The sequence below is a fragment of the Rosa chinensis genome, chromosome 7, assembly GCF_002994745.2.
Source record: "Rosa chinensis cultivar Old Blush chromosome 7, RchiOBHm-V2, whole genome shotgun sequence".
NCBI classification, from domain to species: Eukaryota; Viridiplantae; Streptophyta; class Magnoliopsida; order Rosales; family Rosaceae; genus Rosa; species Rosa chinensis.
The window spans coordinates 69278200-69295860 of record NC_037094.1 but is presented as its reverse complement, the minus strand read 5'-3'; the positions used below and the strand labels follow the sequence as shown (position 1 = coordinate 69295860).

Here is a 17661-nt window from a genome sequence, read left to right as displayed (position 1 = left end):
ATACTCACAAACCCAACTCAACTCCAATCAATAGCCTCGTTGAATCAAAATCATAAACCAACCTTAAAACTCTCTCCCTACAAGAACTACTGACTCGGGCCGATACCTCCTCTCCAAGGAAATCCGATCACCACCACTCACTTTGATCGACAGTGACCACAACCCGAGATCGCAGGCTGGACTAATAATGTCAACTCCCTCAACACCTCTCCCTACACCGAGAGCGACACCCAGAGAATCAGGCTCGCCTGCCTAAACTGGCGTCAGATTCAGACGATCAGGCACCGTCGATTTACATGAAATCCGAAAGCTAGGGTTTGAACTCGTTCCTCACTTGTTGTACTATGAATTAATGAGTTTTTTTTTTTCTTTTTTCTTTAGGGTGTGTTTGGATGATAAAATTATAAAATCCGTAGGAATTTATAAATGATGGAATCTTTAACTGCAATTTCTATTTTTTGGTTGTATCTATTTAGGATTTGAAATGTGTAATAAATTAAGAAAGTTTAAAACTAATAAAAAATAAAATAGAAAAAAGCCTTGTTTTGGAAATGAAAATTGAATACTGTAAAGGAAATCGTAAATGACACCTATTTTGGTGGAAATTGAAGTGAGGAATTTAAATAATGAATTCATTCGTTTTCTCCGCAGAAAAATTTAAATTTTCCAATCTGATAATGCCAAACGGAGGAATTGGCTTTTGAGGAATTATGAAATCCTCACTTTCAATTAAATTCCATCATTTTTTTCCTCATCCAAACACACTCTTAGTATTTTGGGGAAACTACTACTAGTAGGAATGTTGAATGTAATTTTGTTTGATCAGAAAATATTTTTTTCTTTCACAAATATAAGATAATGATTGTTTGGCCCAATATCATATGGGCTAATAGCATTATTCTTTCCTCTGTAACTAGAGATCTTGAGTCCTTTCAAAAAAAAAAAGAGAAAAACTAGAGGTCTTGAGTTTGACTCATAAATGAGTAATTGTTATGTACTCTTAATTGTTAATAAAAGGAATATTAATTGCTTAATATTAAGACAAATAGAAAATGAAGTGTTTTGTACTCACTATCATAAAGCCACCTTTGCCAGCATGTGAGTCGTGTTCCACTTAAGAATGCAAACTGCATATGAGCCAATTTCAACATAGGAGTCCTTTTACGCAGTTTAGTCATAGTGAAGGCTAAATTCGGGCAACGTTGAAGCAAGTTCCATGCCAAATCTAAAGTAGAGTGAAAGCGGAAGAATTGCACAACAATTAACATATATCATATCACATAATCATATATCATCATCATCATCATCATCATCATCATCATCGTCATCGTCATCTATACAATATTGAAGAGATTGCCTTTTGTCAACCAAAACTACTTTTCTTAACATATATACCCTGTTTATATTAAAATACATTTGATATCAACTTATTCAGAAAAGGCAATAAAGTCAAATAAAAAGTAACAAAATAGGGAAATGAAATCCACACTCCCCATTTTACAATCCATACTTCATATTTCTTTTTTAGTATTTTAAGTTTTGTCCATTTGTAGTATGAATTGTAAACATGTGATGTTTACATACTATAAAATGAAACATGGAGTGTGGATTGTAAATTGGGGAGGTTGAATTTCGCTCCCCACAAAATAAACCCAAACATCTCAGACTCCCATGTTTTTCTCCACCTGCTCTTTTTAACTCTACACAGTGTGCTCCATGTACTATATACTAGACACTACACACACTAGATGACTCGATCGTTTGGTTAATTATTGCAGAGATGTTGGAGAAGTCTTCTTATTTTTTTTTTAGAAATTATTTAAAAAACAAAAACAAAAAACCCTTAGCCCACCCCACCTTTACATACGTCAGTGAGAAGATTTTTTTTTTTGGAATGATCCTGGAGAAGTCATGTTTTCTTTTTAAATAAAAAAAACTATTTATTCCAGAGAGAAAGTGGGAGAAAAATATGGGTCTTAATTATTATTTATATATTTACTTTGCTAATTACTATTATATCCCTAATTTATTAAACTTTTTTGATTGAAAATGATGTTATTGAAAGTTTGACAAAGTTGGGAGGCAAACCTATCTCTCTGTGTTTTTTGCTTGAGAAAAAAAAAACACAAAAAAAAACTCTTAGTACACCCACTCTTACATATACCAGTGAGAATCAAATCCATGAGCTTTACAATGTTGAATTTATAACAAACTTATCTCTCTTAATGACACTATAGATTAAGCAAACCACCTAGAATTCTTAATTTAATACTAGAAGGAAAATAATGTGTAGAAAACATGGAGTGGAGGGTTAGAGGGCGAGTGAGAAATCTTAGGGAGAAATAAACTAAAACATGATTTAAAAAAAAAAATTAAATAACTTATAGTCTAAGAGTGTAGTTTTATTTTTACGATCATTCAGTTAACAGAATGTGTTATCTTTATTGGAAAATGATTTGCGGCCTCAATGAGGCCTAAGATTTGTGGCCTCAATGTTAGGTGTCATGCCTTGTCATCTGTACACATCACCTATTTGTCAAATCATGCCATGTAATTCTTGAGAAAAATATTATCTTATCCTTCCAAAATCTAATGACTCTAAATTATTTTGGCTTCTTTTAAAAAGAAATAAAATTTGGCTTTCTTTCATTTTTTTTCTTTTCATTACACTCATGTTAGATTTAAACAGCAATTTTTTTTTTCTTTAATCAAGAATAGAAAAAACTTCATGTAATTCAGTCAATAGACTTGCATGTACATTCGATTAATAGATTTGCAGAACACATGTATATGAATTCAACCTTTATTGGGTTCCTACAAATTTTGAAAATATAATGTGAAAAATGCATATTCATATGATTGTATATATTCTTTTGTTCATTGTTTTCTCTTTATGTAAGTAGGGTTTAAACGTTAGATCTGAATTTATTATTTTTTGTTTGTTTTTCACTTATATTTAGATTGTAGATGTTAATTAATGGCTGCTAATTAACGTGAAATTTTTCTTACCTCTTAATTTAGACATGAGTATTTCCCAAATTCGATTTATTAATGCTATTTTTTTTTTGGATGAAATTAATCAATATTTGAAAAGAAAAGTTAACGTATATTTCTTGACATATAATTCAATATAGGAAAGCATTTAATTAAATGAAGAAAAATATTGATCAAAGAATCCGTAGATATATCTCTTAAATTAATACAAAATTAATAACTGATATTTTTTTTTATCACCTGATTAAATTCATTAATATAATTGATTCACCCCCTAACATCTAAAAGGAAATGTAAAAGGGTAAATTTAGTGTTGCAATAGTATGATGTGATAAGATATATTATGTGGAATTGAAAATAAAATTTGTATTTACTTACATGGCATGACACCTAGGATTTGAGGCCACAAATCTTAGGTCTCATTGAGACCCCATATCATTGCCCATCTTTATTATAGTACAACAAATTTTTAAAAAAAAATCATAAATAAAGAAAGGTGAATGCGTGCACTTGCAGTTTTTTTATTTATTATTTAATTTCATTTTATATTTGCCAACTTTGAATTGGAAAAAAAAATTAACAATTCGCTTAAAATAAATTTACGTATATACAAAATAAGAAATAATGTAAACATACGTAAGCGTGTCTTTTCAGATGGTTATATTCATTCAAGTATTACTTTCAAAAAGTGAAAGTAGTCTTACCAATCGTTTTGCTAGCATTGAGACATGCGCAAATAAGTGAACTGCCATTGGCTCCCTCGAGAGCTGTATGCGGGGTGACCGAATAGATATAGCGAGCCGAATCCCATTTGCTCCAACGAAGAGCTGTGACAACTGGAATGTCATCATCGGGAGCGGAGGGTATGCCAAATACTTTACCATTCTTTTCAGCCATGTATTTAGCAATTTCGTGAATGTCTCCATCCTTGAAACGTTGGACAGCCCAATTTAAAGCTGTAAAACCCCGACCGTCTTTTATTTCCACACCCTCTGGTCTCATCGATTGCACCGACTCCTTCGCAATATCTTCAAGCCCTTGTAAGATTGCGATGTTAAGAGCTGTGTCTCCATCAGCGTCTTTTATTTCTAAACCTTCTTTTCTCATTAATGGCACCAACTCTTTCCCAATATCCCTGTACCCTAGCAGTGCTGCTAGGTGAAGAGCTGTGGACCCTTCAGCGTTTTGTATCTCCAAAACACTGCTTAATGTTTTCTCATACTGTTCAACCATGTATTTGGCCCTTTCCATGAGGAATTCTTCATCGACCCCTAAAGTTATACCAAACCCAAAAGTTGTGAAATCTTCAGCAGTTTTCAATTCCAAATCTTCTTCTCTCATTTTCAGCAACAACACCAATCCTCTGGTAACGTCCAAATGCCCTTGCCGAGCTGCTACATGAAGAGCAGTTTCTCGGTAGTCATCTCTCGGTAACAATATCGACCTTCCCTTCCTGGACTGCTATATGAAGAGCTGTGTCACCTTCCCAGTCTTGTACTTCTCCCATCAACGGCACGGGAACTCTTTCACGATATGCACATGCCCCATCCATGCTGCTACGTGAAGAGCTGTGTGACCATGAGCGGTTTTCGTTTTCAAATCTTCTTGTGTCATCAAATGCACCAACTCTTTCACGATATGCACGTGCCCTTCCTTGGTTGCTACATGAAGAGCTATTTCTCCGTCCCATTCGTCTATTGCTCTCACTACTACACTGCGAACATCAACTTCTCCAAGACATTTCTTTGCCTTATCCCAATCACCACTCCTCACAGATTCGATGAATGATTTATAGCGGATCGAGTGGTCGGGATTGTTCTCATCATATCCTGCATACCAATTGTTTTGCCAAAGTTGTTATCTTAATTAATAAATTTTTATTTCTTTCCCCCATCCTAGCTAATTCTATTTTAGCTAGTTTTACCACAATTGTATTCATTTTCTTTTAGCAATAGACAACAGATAAGTTTATTAATAAAACATGAAGAGTACTGCAAGAAGCAAAACGGCACATAATTCGATATTGAGAAGTAACAACAAATTATTACTAAAGAAAATGTATTGTAATTGATGAAGAGCATACCTTGCACAGCCTTGCACTCTTGTTCCAAAACCTCCCAGGCACATTTGGCCGTCTTAATTTCACTTATGAAAGAGAACAGCTCCCTCCCACATGAATTTTGGATTGCATACAAAGCCTTTGCATTCTTTTTGGTCCAATTCTTATATTCAGCTGGATTATCCTTGAGTTTTGGCGGGATTGCTTCAACAACCTCCCAGAGATCTTCAGCCAACAAATAAGTTTCCAACCGCGATCTCCAATATTTGTAGTTACTACGGTCAAGAACTTCCAAAATAAGTGCATTAGAGCCAACTTGAATACTTTCCATGCTAGCTATCAATCTGAAAATTTATCCGACCAAGAGGTTAACCGAACCTATGTCGAGCATATGTGAAAATAAGAAAAGTAGAATTAAGAAAGTAATTTGAACGAATTCAACTGTACTCACTTCAGAAATGCTGCTGCTTCTCGTAGATTCCAATATGTGCACAGGCAGTAGGCATTAGGTGAAACTTCAGATTTATAGATACACACAACCCCAATTAGTTGTATTAGTGTGTAGTAAAATAATTAAGAACTCGGCAATTAAAAAAGAATTATATTTTCCTAATAAAAACAAAAAAATAAGACTTGTGGCTGTTCATTATGGGGTAGTCCAAAAAGATTGGAAACAAAAATTTTATTAGGTGTCAGACTTTAATTTAATGATCAACATGTGATGTGCCACATGATCAACCGAGCTGTTATTGTCTTGTTAACATTTTACTATTTTAGTTCGGTGGCTTTAGAGTTATTAATTGGTCAGATTCTGCTTCGCTATAATGGAGTGACAGCAATTGAATATAATAGAAGACAATGTAAAAATTAGATTTATCAAGAGAGAGACCACGTTTCACACAAATTATTTTAATTGACTTGATTATCAGATTAAAAAAATTGACTTGATTGATAATCATAATATAACTGCTTGATAGGCGTGCAGTAGTAGCTAACATGCAAATAACTGGATTTATATGCAGGGGAGTGATAGAGACTAAAATAGTAGAAACAAAAACTTAATTAGGTTGACCCTGAAATTGCGCCATGTCAATTGATTCGTTAAGATTTTAGCACGCTGGCTTTTGAATTATTAATTGATCGGAGAACTCCTTTCATATGAAATACATGCAGCCAGCTGCATTAATCCCTTATATAATCTTTTTATTTTTAATTTTCTTTTTATTTTGATTATCAAATTAAAGTATGACTTCAGTTATAAATTAAGGAGAAGATAAGATAAAGAGAGAATATTTGGGAAGAAATAGAAGTGTACTGATTCAGTCTTATTAGCCTCATTTATATAGAGTTAGGATTTACATCAAAGTGCTGAAAGTAGATTTATGGTTAGGGATTAAGAGCAGAGAGGAGAGAAAATGTTGAAGGAAGAAGACGAAGTTGTATTGATTATGCTAGATTATTACATCTGTCTCATTACACTGTATTTATACACGGCTAACATTACCAGATTGCTTAGGCCCTAAGCTGATGGTTTACGAGCTTAACCACTTTCAGTTTGCTAACAACCCCTTTCTTGCAGACCCATTACAACATGACACGTGCCATGAGCTGTTATGGATTTAGATGACTTTGGTTCTTTGTTGACTTGATGACTTTGACTTTGGCTTTCTTCTTCATATCCATACAGTCTACACAAAGTACATAATTAATGAGTATTTACGTAGACAGTTATATTGATAAATATTATTATCAACATTCCGTCTTGGACGTCCACCAATGATTGATGGTATTTGAGTCGCTTATTGTTGCCTCGTTAAAAACCTTGTCAGGTAATAAAAACTCAATGAAACAAAAATAACTTTGGTCGAAGGAGAAAAATAGTACAACGTGCATATGTTCTAGGTAGTATACTTCTGGATGTTCCCATTGATGAGAGTCTCCCCCTGATTGTTACAAGCTTCAATCATGTATAGCAGTTTGACATGTCATCACTTAAGTGAGACCATTTGTGCTTTGCATATAGAGGCTCACCACAAATTTTCATACCTGCAAAGTTAAAACAATACCAACAAAGCTAGGTAATTTTCATTAAGCCTTACCTCATATAATAAGGTGAAAACAAACTCATAAGCCCAAATTCATACAACGAGTATTTGCTAAACAATAACAATATAAAGGAATTGATACATTTAACTTTGTATAGTTTAAAACATTGAAAAATCATCATGGCATACATAGCCATACACATCAATATTTTTGTGTATTGATACGTTTCATATAAGCTATTCAAATCCAAGCTTCCAATTGTTGGATTGATAGAAAGAGAATTATGTGAGATTTCCAATTCTTTCGGAGATTACAAGGGATGTTATGGCTGTAGCTGCATCAATAATTGGTTCTAAAAGCGTATTCAGTCTTGGAAAAAGGATTTTGGATCCATTTAGGGCAAGTTTGACCCCTAAAATGGTTGAGGCGCTTGTTTGTTTAGGTAATTGATTGAGGGCTACAAGTAAGCCACTTTTCAAGGAGCCTATTAGGACTGAAATGGGGTAGTACGCTGAATTGAAAAAGATGGAAGCAGGTAAATTACTTCTGTTTTGTTCTTGTCATTTTTTAATTTTTGTGTTTTGTTTGACTTTGCGTCTTTGTGAATATGTAAAGAACTTGAAGTGTGACATTGTGAATATGATGCAGAATCTGGTGTAACAGATGTTGGTGAACTACCCGAAGAGACTATGATGGGTGAAAATGTGCTGCTTGTTGAAGACATGAAGTTTTAGGACTTCTATCTGCTTAAATCTAAGATTTTTATTTGCTGTTGTTGATGGATTTTTATTAGTACAGTGCTGATGGACGTTTATTAGTATTGTATTGATGGACTTTTATTTGGTTTGTAATGAATACTGGTACTGACGGACTTTTATTAGCTTGCTGCACTTTTAGACTTTTAGTCTTCTATTAGGTTGCTGTATTTTCATTAGCTTGATGCGCTTTTATTTACCTCAAGTTGATTGCATAGATGAATGTTTTAAATGTTTGATTGCTTAGTTGAAAGAATCAAAGACTTAAAATTGGGCCTTCAGAATGGTCCCAAAAAGATTCTTACAAAGCACGTGAAAATTTAATAATTTATAATGAAATGGGCATGGAAAATGGGCCAAAAAGTCTAAAAGGGCCAAATTCGAAACCAAACCGGGCCGACCCAAATTTTCGACCCAACCGAAAGTTCAGCGTGCTCTTCTCCGATGGAGGTTTCCGAAGCCCCTTCCTTCCGGCCAAGAGATCGCAGCCCGGACGCCCTCGGAAACTTCCTAGTCCTCCCCGACGAGCTCATCTGTGTCGTCTTGGAGTTGCTCTCTCCTCGCGACGTTAGCAGGTTCGTTCCTCGATTCTTTCTGTGAATTTTGAATTTTCGGATATGAAATGTGAAATGTTGCTCGTGAGATTAGGGTTTAGTTTTGTTTGTGGATTTTGATTTTTTTTTTGTGTATAGAATATCGAATTCACAAAGGATCGTGGAAGAAGACGGTGCTGCATTTGTATGTCTCGGATTTTATGATTTTCATAGTTATGGTTTTCATTTGATAGCAATAGTATGAGAACTTATTTTGTTGTGCATTTCGTGCAGGGAGAATGTGTCGTATGAACTCAACGAGGCTTGCAGAAAACCACTGAGTTTTGATGGTAAGGATCTTATGCCTTTCGAATAGCATCCTCATTGTGGTGGATCATTTTGTTTATGATGTTGAAAACTTTCTTTTGAGGTTTTCCCTGGCTGAAGGCGTTTGTCATTGCCTCTACTTGGTGCAGGATTCGACTCTTTGTTCTTGTACAGAAGATTATACAGGTGTCGTACCACATTGGATGGTTTTTCTTTTGACAATGGGAATGTGGAAAGAAAGGACAAGATCACAGTGGAAGAGTTTTCTTGTGATTATGATGGGAAGAAACCGGTATATTGACAACGATTCCTTTCTTAGTTCATAATACAGATTAAGTTAAAACAGGGGAAGTCAAATTTCGATTTTTGCTTTTCAATTATGTTTGGGCACATCGTTCTATTAGAAAATGATTTTACATTTGCGAAAGGAGAATTCTTTTACATGATACACTATCTAGGACATATATCACAATTTAGTACTGTTTTTTTTTTTTTCTTTTTTTTCCAGTTGAAATCTACTAGTCTGTGTTGAGAACCTAGAAAGTAATAACATATCAAAGAGAGAACCAGTTTGTTTTGCGCTTAAAAAAAATTTACTATTCCAGTTCCTACCCCAGTCAACCAATACCTTACCAGACCATATTTTTCTTATTGTTAATTCCGCTACACCAGTGATACCACCACCCTCTCTGTCACCACAAATATTCTGGTCACAAGGGCATCAGCATTACAGCATTTCCTTAGCTGAAATTGTAGTACACAATGCTCTATAGGGCCGTTTCTTTTTTGGATGAAACTCCCATAGTTTTTCTGGCGACTCGATTATTTTTCTGGTAAGATGTGTTGTGGTAACTCAAAAGATTTTCTTTGCAGATTGAACCGAATTTTCAGATTATAATTGCAGGCATCAATTTTGTTAGAAAAGGGGGAGATTAAACCTACGGTTTACTGATTTGACCTTTTTTACCAAACTGTTTCATTAATAGATTGGCCTTGTACTTTAGAGATTTTTAATCAGTACTACTATTCTAGAACCTACAGATTGGTGTTTATGTTGTTCACATAGACTGTTGCTGATAACTTTATCAGGTTTTGCTCAATGGATTAGCTGATGCATGGCCTGCAAGGCGTACATGGACACTTGACCACTTATTGCAGAATTATGGAGATACAGCTTTCAAGATTTCTCAAAGGAGCTCACGTAAAATCTCAATGACATTCAAGGATTATGTTTCATATATGAAGGTTCAGCATGATGAGGATCCGCTTTATATCTTTGATCACAAGGTACTCACTTGGTCTCTATGTGTGGTTAAGAAGTTGTTAATTTTCATATTGTTTCCTTTTCTTCTTTTGATATGTGAAGTGACTTCTTTCTTAAACAGTTTGGAGAGGTTGAACCTGGCTTGTTGAAAGATTACAGTGTACCTTATCGATTTCAAGAGGACTTTTTTGATGTTTTGGACAAAGATAAGCGACCTCCATTTAGATGGCTCATTATTGGTCCCCAGAGGTCTGGTGCTTCTTGGCATGTTGATCCAGCTCTGACCAGTGCCTGGAATACACTTCTATGTGGTCGTAAAAGGTAAAAAAACCTACTTCTTCTTTTTCTCTCTTCTTAGAAAGCTCATGCATTTGTGAATTTGATAGTGTTAATGTATTTTGCCGTGCTTGCATGTAGTTAAGGACTTCGGTTTGGTTTAAATCTTGCATGCTTTGAAAATACTATATTCTTCCACTTTTTTGTCGTAAAGGCTCCTGCAATGCCGTTGTTAACTTGCATGCTTGCTGGGCATATTTGCTCCTTTGTAAGAATGGTGAATTTACTTTGGTTTGTTGAGCTTTTCTTTATTCCTTTCATCTCCTCAGTCCCCCTCCCACACACAAACAGGAGAAACCGTTCATCATTTTGGAATGTTGATCTGTTGCATGCTTATACATTCTCCTCTATCTGTATGGTCTGTGGATGATTTGGTCATGATCTTACGCTATTCATTTTTTTTTTATTGGATGAAAATTATTTTGCTCTTTTTCTCCTTCTGCAATTAAAATAATTAACATCCAAGAGCTAATCAGCTATTCTGTTTGTTTAGGTGGGCCTTGTATCCTCCAGGAAGAGTACCTATAGGTGTCACGGTACATGTAAACGAAGAAGACGGTGATGTCAATATTGAAACTCCAACTTCGTTGCAGGTATTTATTTAGATACCCTAGTTAGTCCTCTGCAACTTCTCATAATATCTGTTGTTTGCAGTTTATAAAGTTATCTTTTGTTTATTTATTTATTTATTTATTTGTGTCTTCAGTGGTGGCTAGATTTTTATCCACTTCTTGCTGATGAAGACAAGCCCATAGAGTGCACCCAAATGCCGGGGTAGACGATTTTCGTTCCTAGTGGATGGTGGCACTGTGTCCTAAATCTTGAACCATCTATTGCTGTTACCCAGAACTTTGTAAATTCTAAGAACTTTGAATTTGTGTGCTTGGATATGGCACCTGGTTATCGTCATAAGGGAGTTTGCCGTGCTGGATTACTTGCAGATGATGAAGGCGGTATTGAGGATTCAACAAATCATATTCTCTATGATAAAGATGATTATAATTCCTCAGATATGACTAGGAAAGTAAAAAGAGTCAGAACTCTCAAACCTGGAGAATATCCTAGTAGTGAAAGAACTAGTAATGGTGCTCAGGGTTTCTCTTATGATGTAAATTTCTTAGCCATGTATCTGGATGAAAAGAGAGATCATTACAACTCTCCTTGGAGCTCAGGAAATTGCATAGGGCAACGAGAAATGAGAGAATGGTTACTCAAGCTTTGGGTTGGAAAACCAGGAATGAGAGACTTGATGTGGAAGGTACTTTTCTTATTACCCAATTCTTTAGCTATCCAAATTGGCTGATATACACACAGACAAATGTTGCAATGAAGAAATTGCCAATGATATGTATATCATTGCCAATTTCTAGAATGCTCATTTTTATCTGTCTACAAATACTGTAGTTGTATTACTTTGATATTCATTTCTCTATGAAGAGCTTGATGAGTGTCTGGAACATTAGGTTTTTTACACTTGATGGTTGTCCTCTGTGATATTAATCAATCAAACAAGAATCTTTTATTCTTTTCTTTGTTCAGTCATATGTCTAAACTGGCAGGCTTTTTGGCCAAATATGTACATCTACCTTTGAGAGGTTTCCTTCTACATCATGTCTAGAAAACATGGGTTTTTCTCTCCTATGCGCAAGTTATTTCTTTTTGGTTTGTATAAGCTGAAGCTCCGGTTTCATTTCCTATACATTCTACTTATAATTCAATTATTTGTTCTTGTGAATGTCAGGGAGCATGTCTTGCACTAAATGCTAGCAAATGGTCAGAATCCCTGGCAAAAATATATGCAGAGTTGTAAGTGCTACAGTTTAAGTTCTCTCTTAGTTTCAATCCTCTTATTTTTGTGTTTTTTTTTTTTCCCTCTCTCCTGTTTTAGATATGTCATATGAAGCATTAGCACAAATTGGTCATGGTTTTTATTGAACTTTGCAGAAGAGATACTGTGTCACGGGAAGATGAACTGAACTTAGCTTCCTTCCTGGGAGAGCAGCTCCGTAACCTCCATCTCTTGCCCCATCCACCTCTTAATATCTCAACTTTCTCAGATATTGAACAGGGATCAGATTTTCCATTCACCAACGGTAGTATGGAAGCTGTTCCCCATAAATCAAACATTCCTGCTGAGTGGGATATATTCATTAGGACTCTATTCAAGAAGAAGAAGGATGTCTCAAGTCGCTTGATTAAATGGTATTTCTGTCCCTTCTACAAGAAGGTTTTTTGTCTGTTACTTTTTCAGAACGTGTTAAGTTGTAGCAAGTGTTGGCTATTAACTATAATTACCTTCTTTCACCTTGTAGGGGAGATCCAATTCCTAGCACACTCATAGAGAAAGTTGACAAGTACATCCCAGATGATTTTGCCAAGTTTCTGTACATGTTCAAGGTGGGTCTATTCCACATTCTACCTTCAATAAACATGTGAAGATGGCTTTCTGTCAAAGTCTGTTTCCCGTAGAACAACTTTTAAAACCATATATACATGGTGAATCAATTCTTATTGATTTTTAATATCTCAACCCTATTTGGTGTCAGGATGAAAATGGTGTAAGCAAAGTTGGTAAAAGTTGTTCGTGGATACACTCTGATATCATGGATGACAACATTCACATGGAACTATGTGGTTTTAATTCTTGCTTCATTGGCAACGCCAAAGACACTTGCCTGGTAAATAATGGTTCCTTGAATGTTGATGGTGACCATGCAGAGAGGAAAACATGGTGCCCTAGCCACATTCTTGATTTCAGTAATCTTTCTATAGGTTGGTGCTTATTTATCATTTTGTGGTTACCTTTTAATAAATTACAATATTCGATTTCTATTATTACATGTAAGTTTTCAGTTCTTCTTTGCAATATGGGGATCTGGACCCTCTCATCATGCACTTTTTCCATGTGTCTATGACCTTGTCATAGAGTACACACATAAACTCTGTATCAGGTGCAGAAAGTGTATTGTTAAAGCATGGCAAATTGTATAAAAAGCACACTTTTAAAGCTCGAGTTAGGCCACAAATGAACAGCAAAACACCTACCCTAAATAGCGATTATTCTCCAGAAATAGCATTGGGATGTCTCTGTTCTATTGCTCTCTATTGGCTTTCTATATCTTGATGACTCGAATGATTTATTTTCAGGTGATCCCATCTATGATTTGATACCCTTATACTTGGATATATTCAGAGGTGATTGCTACCTCCTTAAGCAATTTCTAGATAGTTATAAACTTCCTTTAGTAAGACAAGCATCACCTCATGAGGATATGGAGGGTGGCGACAAGTTTGGATGACTTTCCTACCATGCCATGTAAGTAATGATTCCCTCTGTATGCTTGCTTATGCTGTTTTGTCAATTTGTATCTTCTCAATACATCAGTTAATGATCTTATTTATCAAGGATAATTTGGCTCTATGGTCTGAATTATCTATGTTCTATCTCAACCATGAGAAAAATGTGGTATGCATCGGATTGAAGTGTGCAGTACCTTAGATGTACAGCTAGGTGGCAATGTGAATGAGAATGAGAATGGCAGGATTCTTGTAATTTTACATATTTAAAAATTTCCAGTGCAAACCAATACTTGATGCATTTAAACTATTGTGCCTTGACATCGTTAAGATTCTTGTATATCTTTTGTTTGAAAAGGATGCGTACAATCTGAATTTAAGCAGTCAAATGTCCTGATTCTCTGGTGTTTGTCTTCTGATGTAATCTGTGACTGTTATGGTCGAGATTGCGTTGATGTTTATATTTTACCCATTTATGAAATATTGCCCAAACAATGACAGTGGTCGAATTTGTTCTGGATCACGTGTGTAGGTGCTACTGTATTCTACATGAAGAGAATGTCCTGGGAGCAATTTTTAGTATCTGGGACGAACTCAAGATGGCGAAATCATGGGAAGAAGTTGAACAGGTTGTATGGGGCGAGCTAAATAACTACAAAGGCTTTCCTGGATCATCCACATCTCTCTCTTTGTTGGAGCCGAAAACTCCCTCAACATTGTAATATTTTTGAGAGCAGACATTTATAAATATGCTAGTTTCTTTCTGAATTATTCACTAGTTATTTCTTTATTTTTCTCCATTGCTATTTCTAATTTATTGCTATGTCTCACGGTAGTCTCAAGATAATACGATCACAACGTTAAGGCAGCCTTTGTTTTGAGTTCATTGAAAATTGAGACTATTTAAGAGGCACGTAATGTAAAATGTAAGCATATTTCTCAGGGTAGAGAGTAATGACTAATGAGAGGGCATAATAGATTAATAGCCAACATCAAAAGTTCATTGGCCTCATTGTTCAAAATTTAGAGAACGGAATGTTTTTGTAGTTAAGAGGGTGCTGGAGGGGTCAGTAGCCTGACATCAGGAGTTGATAAACTTTTTTGGTCACACCCGGTCCATTTAATAGGTCTGATAGAATTTTTTTCTCTTGTTGTTTTGGTGCTTTTTTTTTGTTAATATTGTTCTCCCCAAACGCATTCCATGACGCTCTACAGACTTGATTCACGGTCATCTTCTCAACATTGGTACAAGACTTCTCCTAAATCCTGCCTGTCAATCGCCTTGTGGCACAACTCAACTCATTAGCAGACTCATCTCGTGGATGAATTGCACATTAAGCTCTACAGTTATCCATACTTATGAAGTCCCGAGAGATGTACAGTAATTACAATGACTCTTGGTTTGTTGAGCTAGGAATGTACAATATTTCCCACTAATACTCTCTCATGACAGCAAGAAAATTAACTTCCGGAGCTAGCCATTAAATAGGACGACAAAAGATATGAATTTGTTGGAGATAGAAAATCTCACATTTGTTAAAGGAAAAACATATTGTGTGCCTTCGTCAAAGCAACTGACGGAGAGGGAATCAAGGAATCAGTGATTACCATCAATCAGCACAATTATAGATCAATTAGCATTCAATGTATTTAATGTAATTAATATTTCCGTTGTAACTCTATCCCTATATAAAGGGACTATGAAATGAAATGAGTAGACCAATTCCAATCCATTTTTACTTTTATACGTTATCAGCACGCTCAGAGCAAATAGCCAAAGATAAAAAAAAAAATCCTAATTTTCTAGTTTCTTTCTTCTTCCGTCGAAAAAAAAAACCAAAACCTAGAAATTTTTTTTTTCTGCCGCCACCAACAAAAAAAAAATTAATTAATTAAATTCCCAGCGCCGGCAACGCCCTTGCAGTGCGCCTTGCAGCCTCCCATAACCGGCCTGCCTCACAGCCGGTTCGTTCCACAGTCAGCGAACCCCATGGCCTTGCAGCACCCATCTCCGCCCACAGCAGTCTAGCGTAGCCTTGCGCGGCCTCTCACCTCCTGCCCACCTCTACCTACAGCCCAGCCTAGCCGCAACACAGCACAACGCCTGCACAACCCAGCAGCGCAGCACAGTTCCTCACTGCCCCGCCTCTGCAGATCCCAGCACAGATCGCTGAAGAATCCTGCAGCCCATCTGCAGCAGCGCCTCCGCCAACGCTCGCCGGGATCCGCTCGTCTCCTGCACCGGTCCCAGCCCCGCCCCGGCGTCCCTGCCCAGCCCAGCCCAGCGCCCCCGCGCTCTCGTCCAGACCGGCATCTACACGAGTTTCTTCTTCCTGCAAACTGAAAAACGAACAGAGAGAAGAAGAGAGGAAAGAAAAAGAAGAAGAAAAAAAAACAGAGAGAAAGAAAAAAAATCGGCCTAAAGAAAAGGTCCGGGCGGAAAAAAAAGGGTGAATTCCAGCCCGAAAAAAAAAAGAAAGAGAAGGGCCCAAGGATACCCGGCCCAAATAAAAAAAATGAAAAAAAAAACAGAAAAGAAAAGAAAAAAAGAGAGGCCCTGCGGCCCAGAAAAAGAAAAAGTAGGCTTGCAGCCCAGAAAAAAAAAAAAAAACAAAACAAGGCCCATTACTGAAAAAGAGGAAGCGGCCCAGTTTTTCTCAAGCCCAAAAACATTGCTACGCACGCCTGCATCAACACACTCGTGTCCTAGAATTGTTTTATCAAAATCAAGTATTTTATGATTTTAACAAAGCATGCTTTATACTTTATCATTTATGCTTTTATTATATTAAGCATTAATTAGATAATTTTGATTGTTTTAAGCATGCCTTATTATTTATGTTTTATATCATTATATTTAAGCATGATTTATAATTATGTTTAAGCATGCTTTATATTTTATTGCTTATGTTTTTATTATGCAATCGTGAGCATGTTTTGTGAATTTTATTTACTCTTATATAATTATTCCTAAGCATGCATTTATATTATGCTATTATTTATATTTTATTTTACGCATGATATATTATTGCTATTATTATGTGTAGTATATAATTTGTTGTATATTTGTGAAATTTGAGCATGTCATGTAGTTTATTTTTATATGATATATTTAAATGTACTATGATTATTTTTAATGCAACATATCAATACCGTTTGGCCATGATAATGAAAATTCATGCGCATTATACACTCACTTACTGTGATAAAGTATTTTCACATAGCATCGAAAAACAATGTGACCATTACGAATCTTGGTCTTGAAATCTAATTCATACATTTGGAAAATAATTCACGTGGATGTCTTTATGACTGCGTAATTTATTTCTTCTCTCTTGTTTATGTAGATGGCTGATCCAACTCGACCTGAGTTTGACATTTTGGACTCAGACGGACTTGAGTACCACCGTTGGGTTTCCGATGTAGAAACTACCTTTGTGGCAAGAGACTACACTGCCACCATCAAAACTCCCACTGACCCCAAAGACGATGGACCGTCTGATAAGGTGAAAGCAAATGCCTTAATGTTTTTAAGGCGACATATTGATCCTAGCCTACGCTGGGAATACCTTCAGTTGAAGACACCCAAAGAACTATGGGATGCCCTTAAGGGACGTTACATTCATGACACCTTGCTCCTAGAACTGACCGTTCAGTGGAATGAAATCTGCTTGCTTGACTATAAAAGGGTAAATGACTTCAACAAGGATATGTTGCGCCTAAAAGCACGTCTAAATTTCTGTGGAAAGGAACTCACAGAAGATGATATGATCCAGAAGACACTTTCCACTTTTCCTACTTCAGCAATCATACTAGCGAACCAGTATAGGCTGGAGTATAATAACTAAAGAATCACAACCTTTAACAAGCTGATCAACCTACTGCAAGTGGCTGAGAGGCATAATGAGGTTCTGTTAAACAACAATGCCAGGCCTGTTGGAACAAAGAAAATTCCTGAGGCTAATTATGGCAAAATGAATGGTGGAAAGAACCCCAATGCAAAGGGGATTGGACGTGCTGATCCCTACCCACGTGGCAACAATGCACCAC

General features: G+C 36.0%; 1 protein-coding gene and 1 pseudogene across 1 annotated transcript; one reads left to right on the top strand and one right to left on the bottom strand.

Moving 5' to 3' along the window:
- Positions 1 to 3716: 3716 nt before the first annotated feature.
- LOC112180795 lies at positions 3717 to 5527 on the bottom strand. The gene is made up of 3 exons (XM_024319364.2): positions 5505 to 5527; positions 5078 to 5397; positions 3717 to 4823 (listed from the first exon to the last, which is right to left on the bottom strand). Exons 2-3 carry the CDS (start codon positions 5382 to 5384, stop codon positions 4501 to 4503), a joined length of 630 nt encoding a protein of 209 aa, XP_024175132.1. The 5' UTR covers positions 5385 to 5397; positions 5505 to 5527; the 3' UTR covers positions 3717 to 4500.
- A 2097-nt stretch (positions 5528 to 7624) lies between these two features.
- LOC112178486 lies at positions 7625 to 14389 on the top strand (annotated as a pseudogene).
- The last annotated feature ends 3272 nt before the right edge of the window (positions 14390 to 17661 follow it).

Excerpts from the sequence above, each read along its gene's own strand:
- LOC112180795 (XM_024319364.2), bottom strand. The coding sequence starts at position 5,384 with ATGGAAAGTATTCAAGTTGGCTCTAATGCACTTATTTTGGAAGTTCTT. Across the intron at positions 4,824-5,077 it reads AGAGTGCAAGGCTGTGCAAG|GATATGATGAGAACAATCCC; the intron begins GTATGCTCTTCA and ends ATTGGTATGCAG.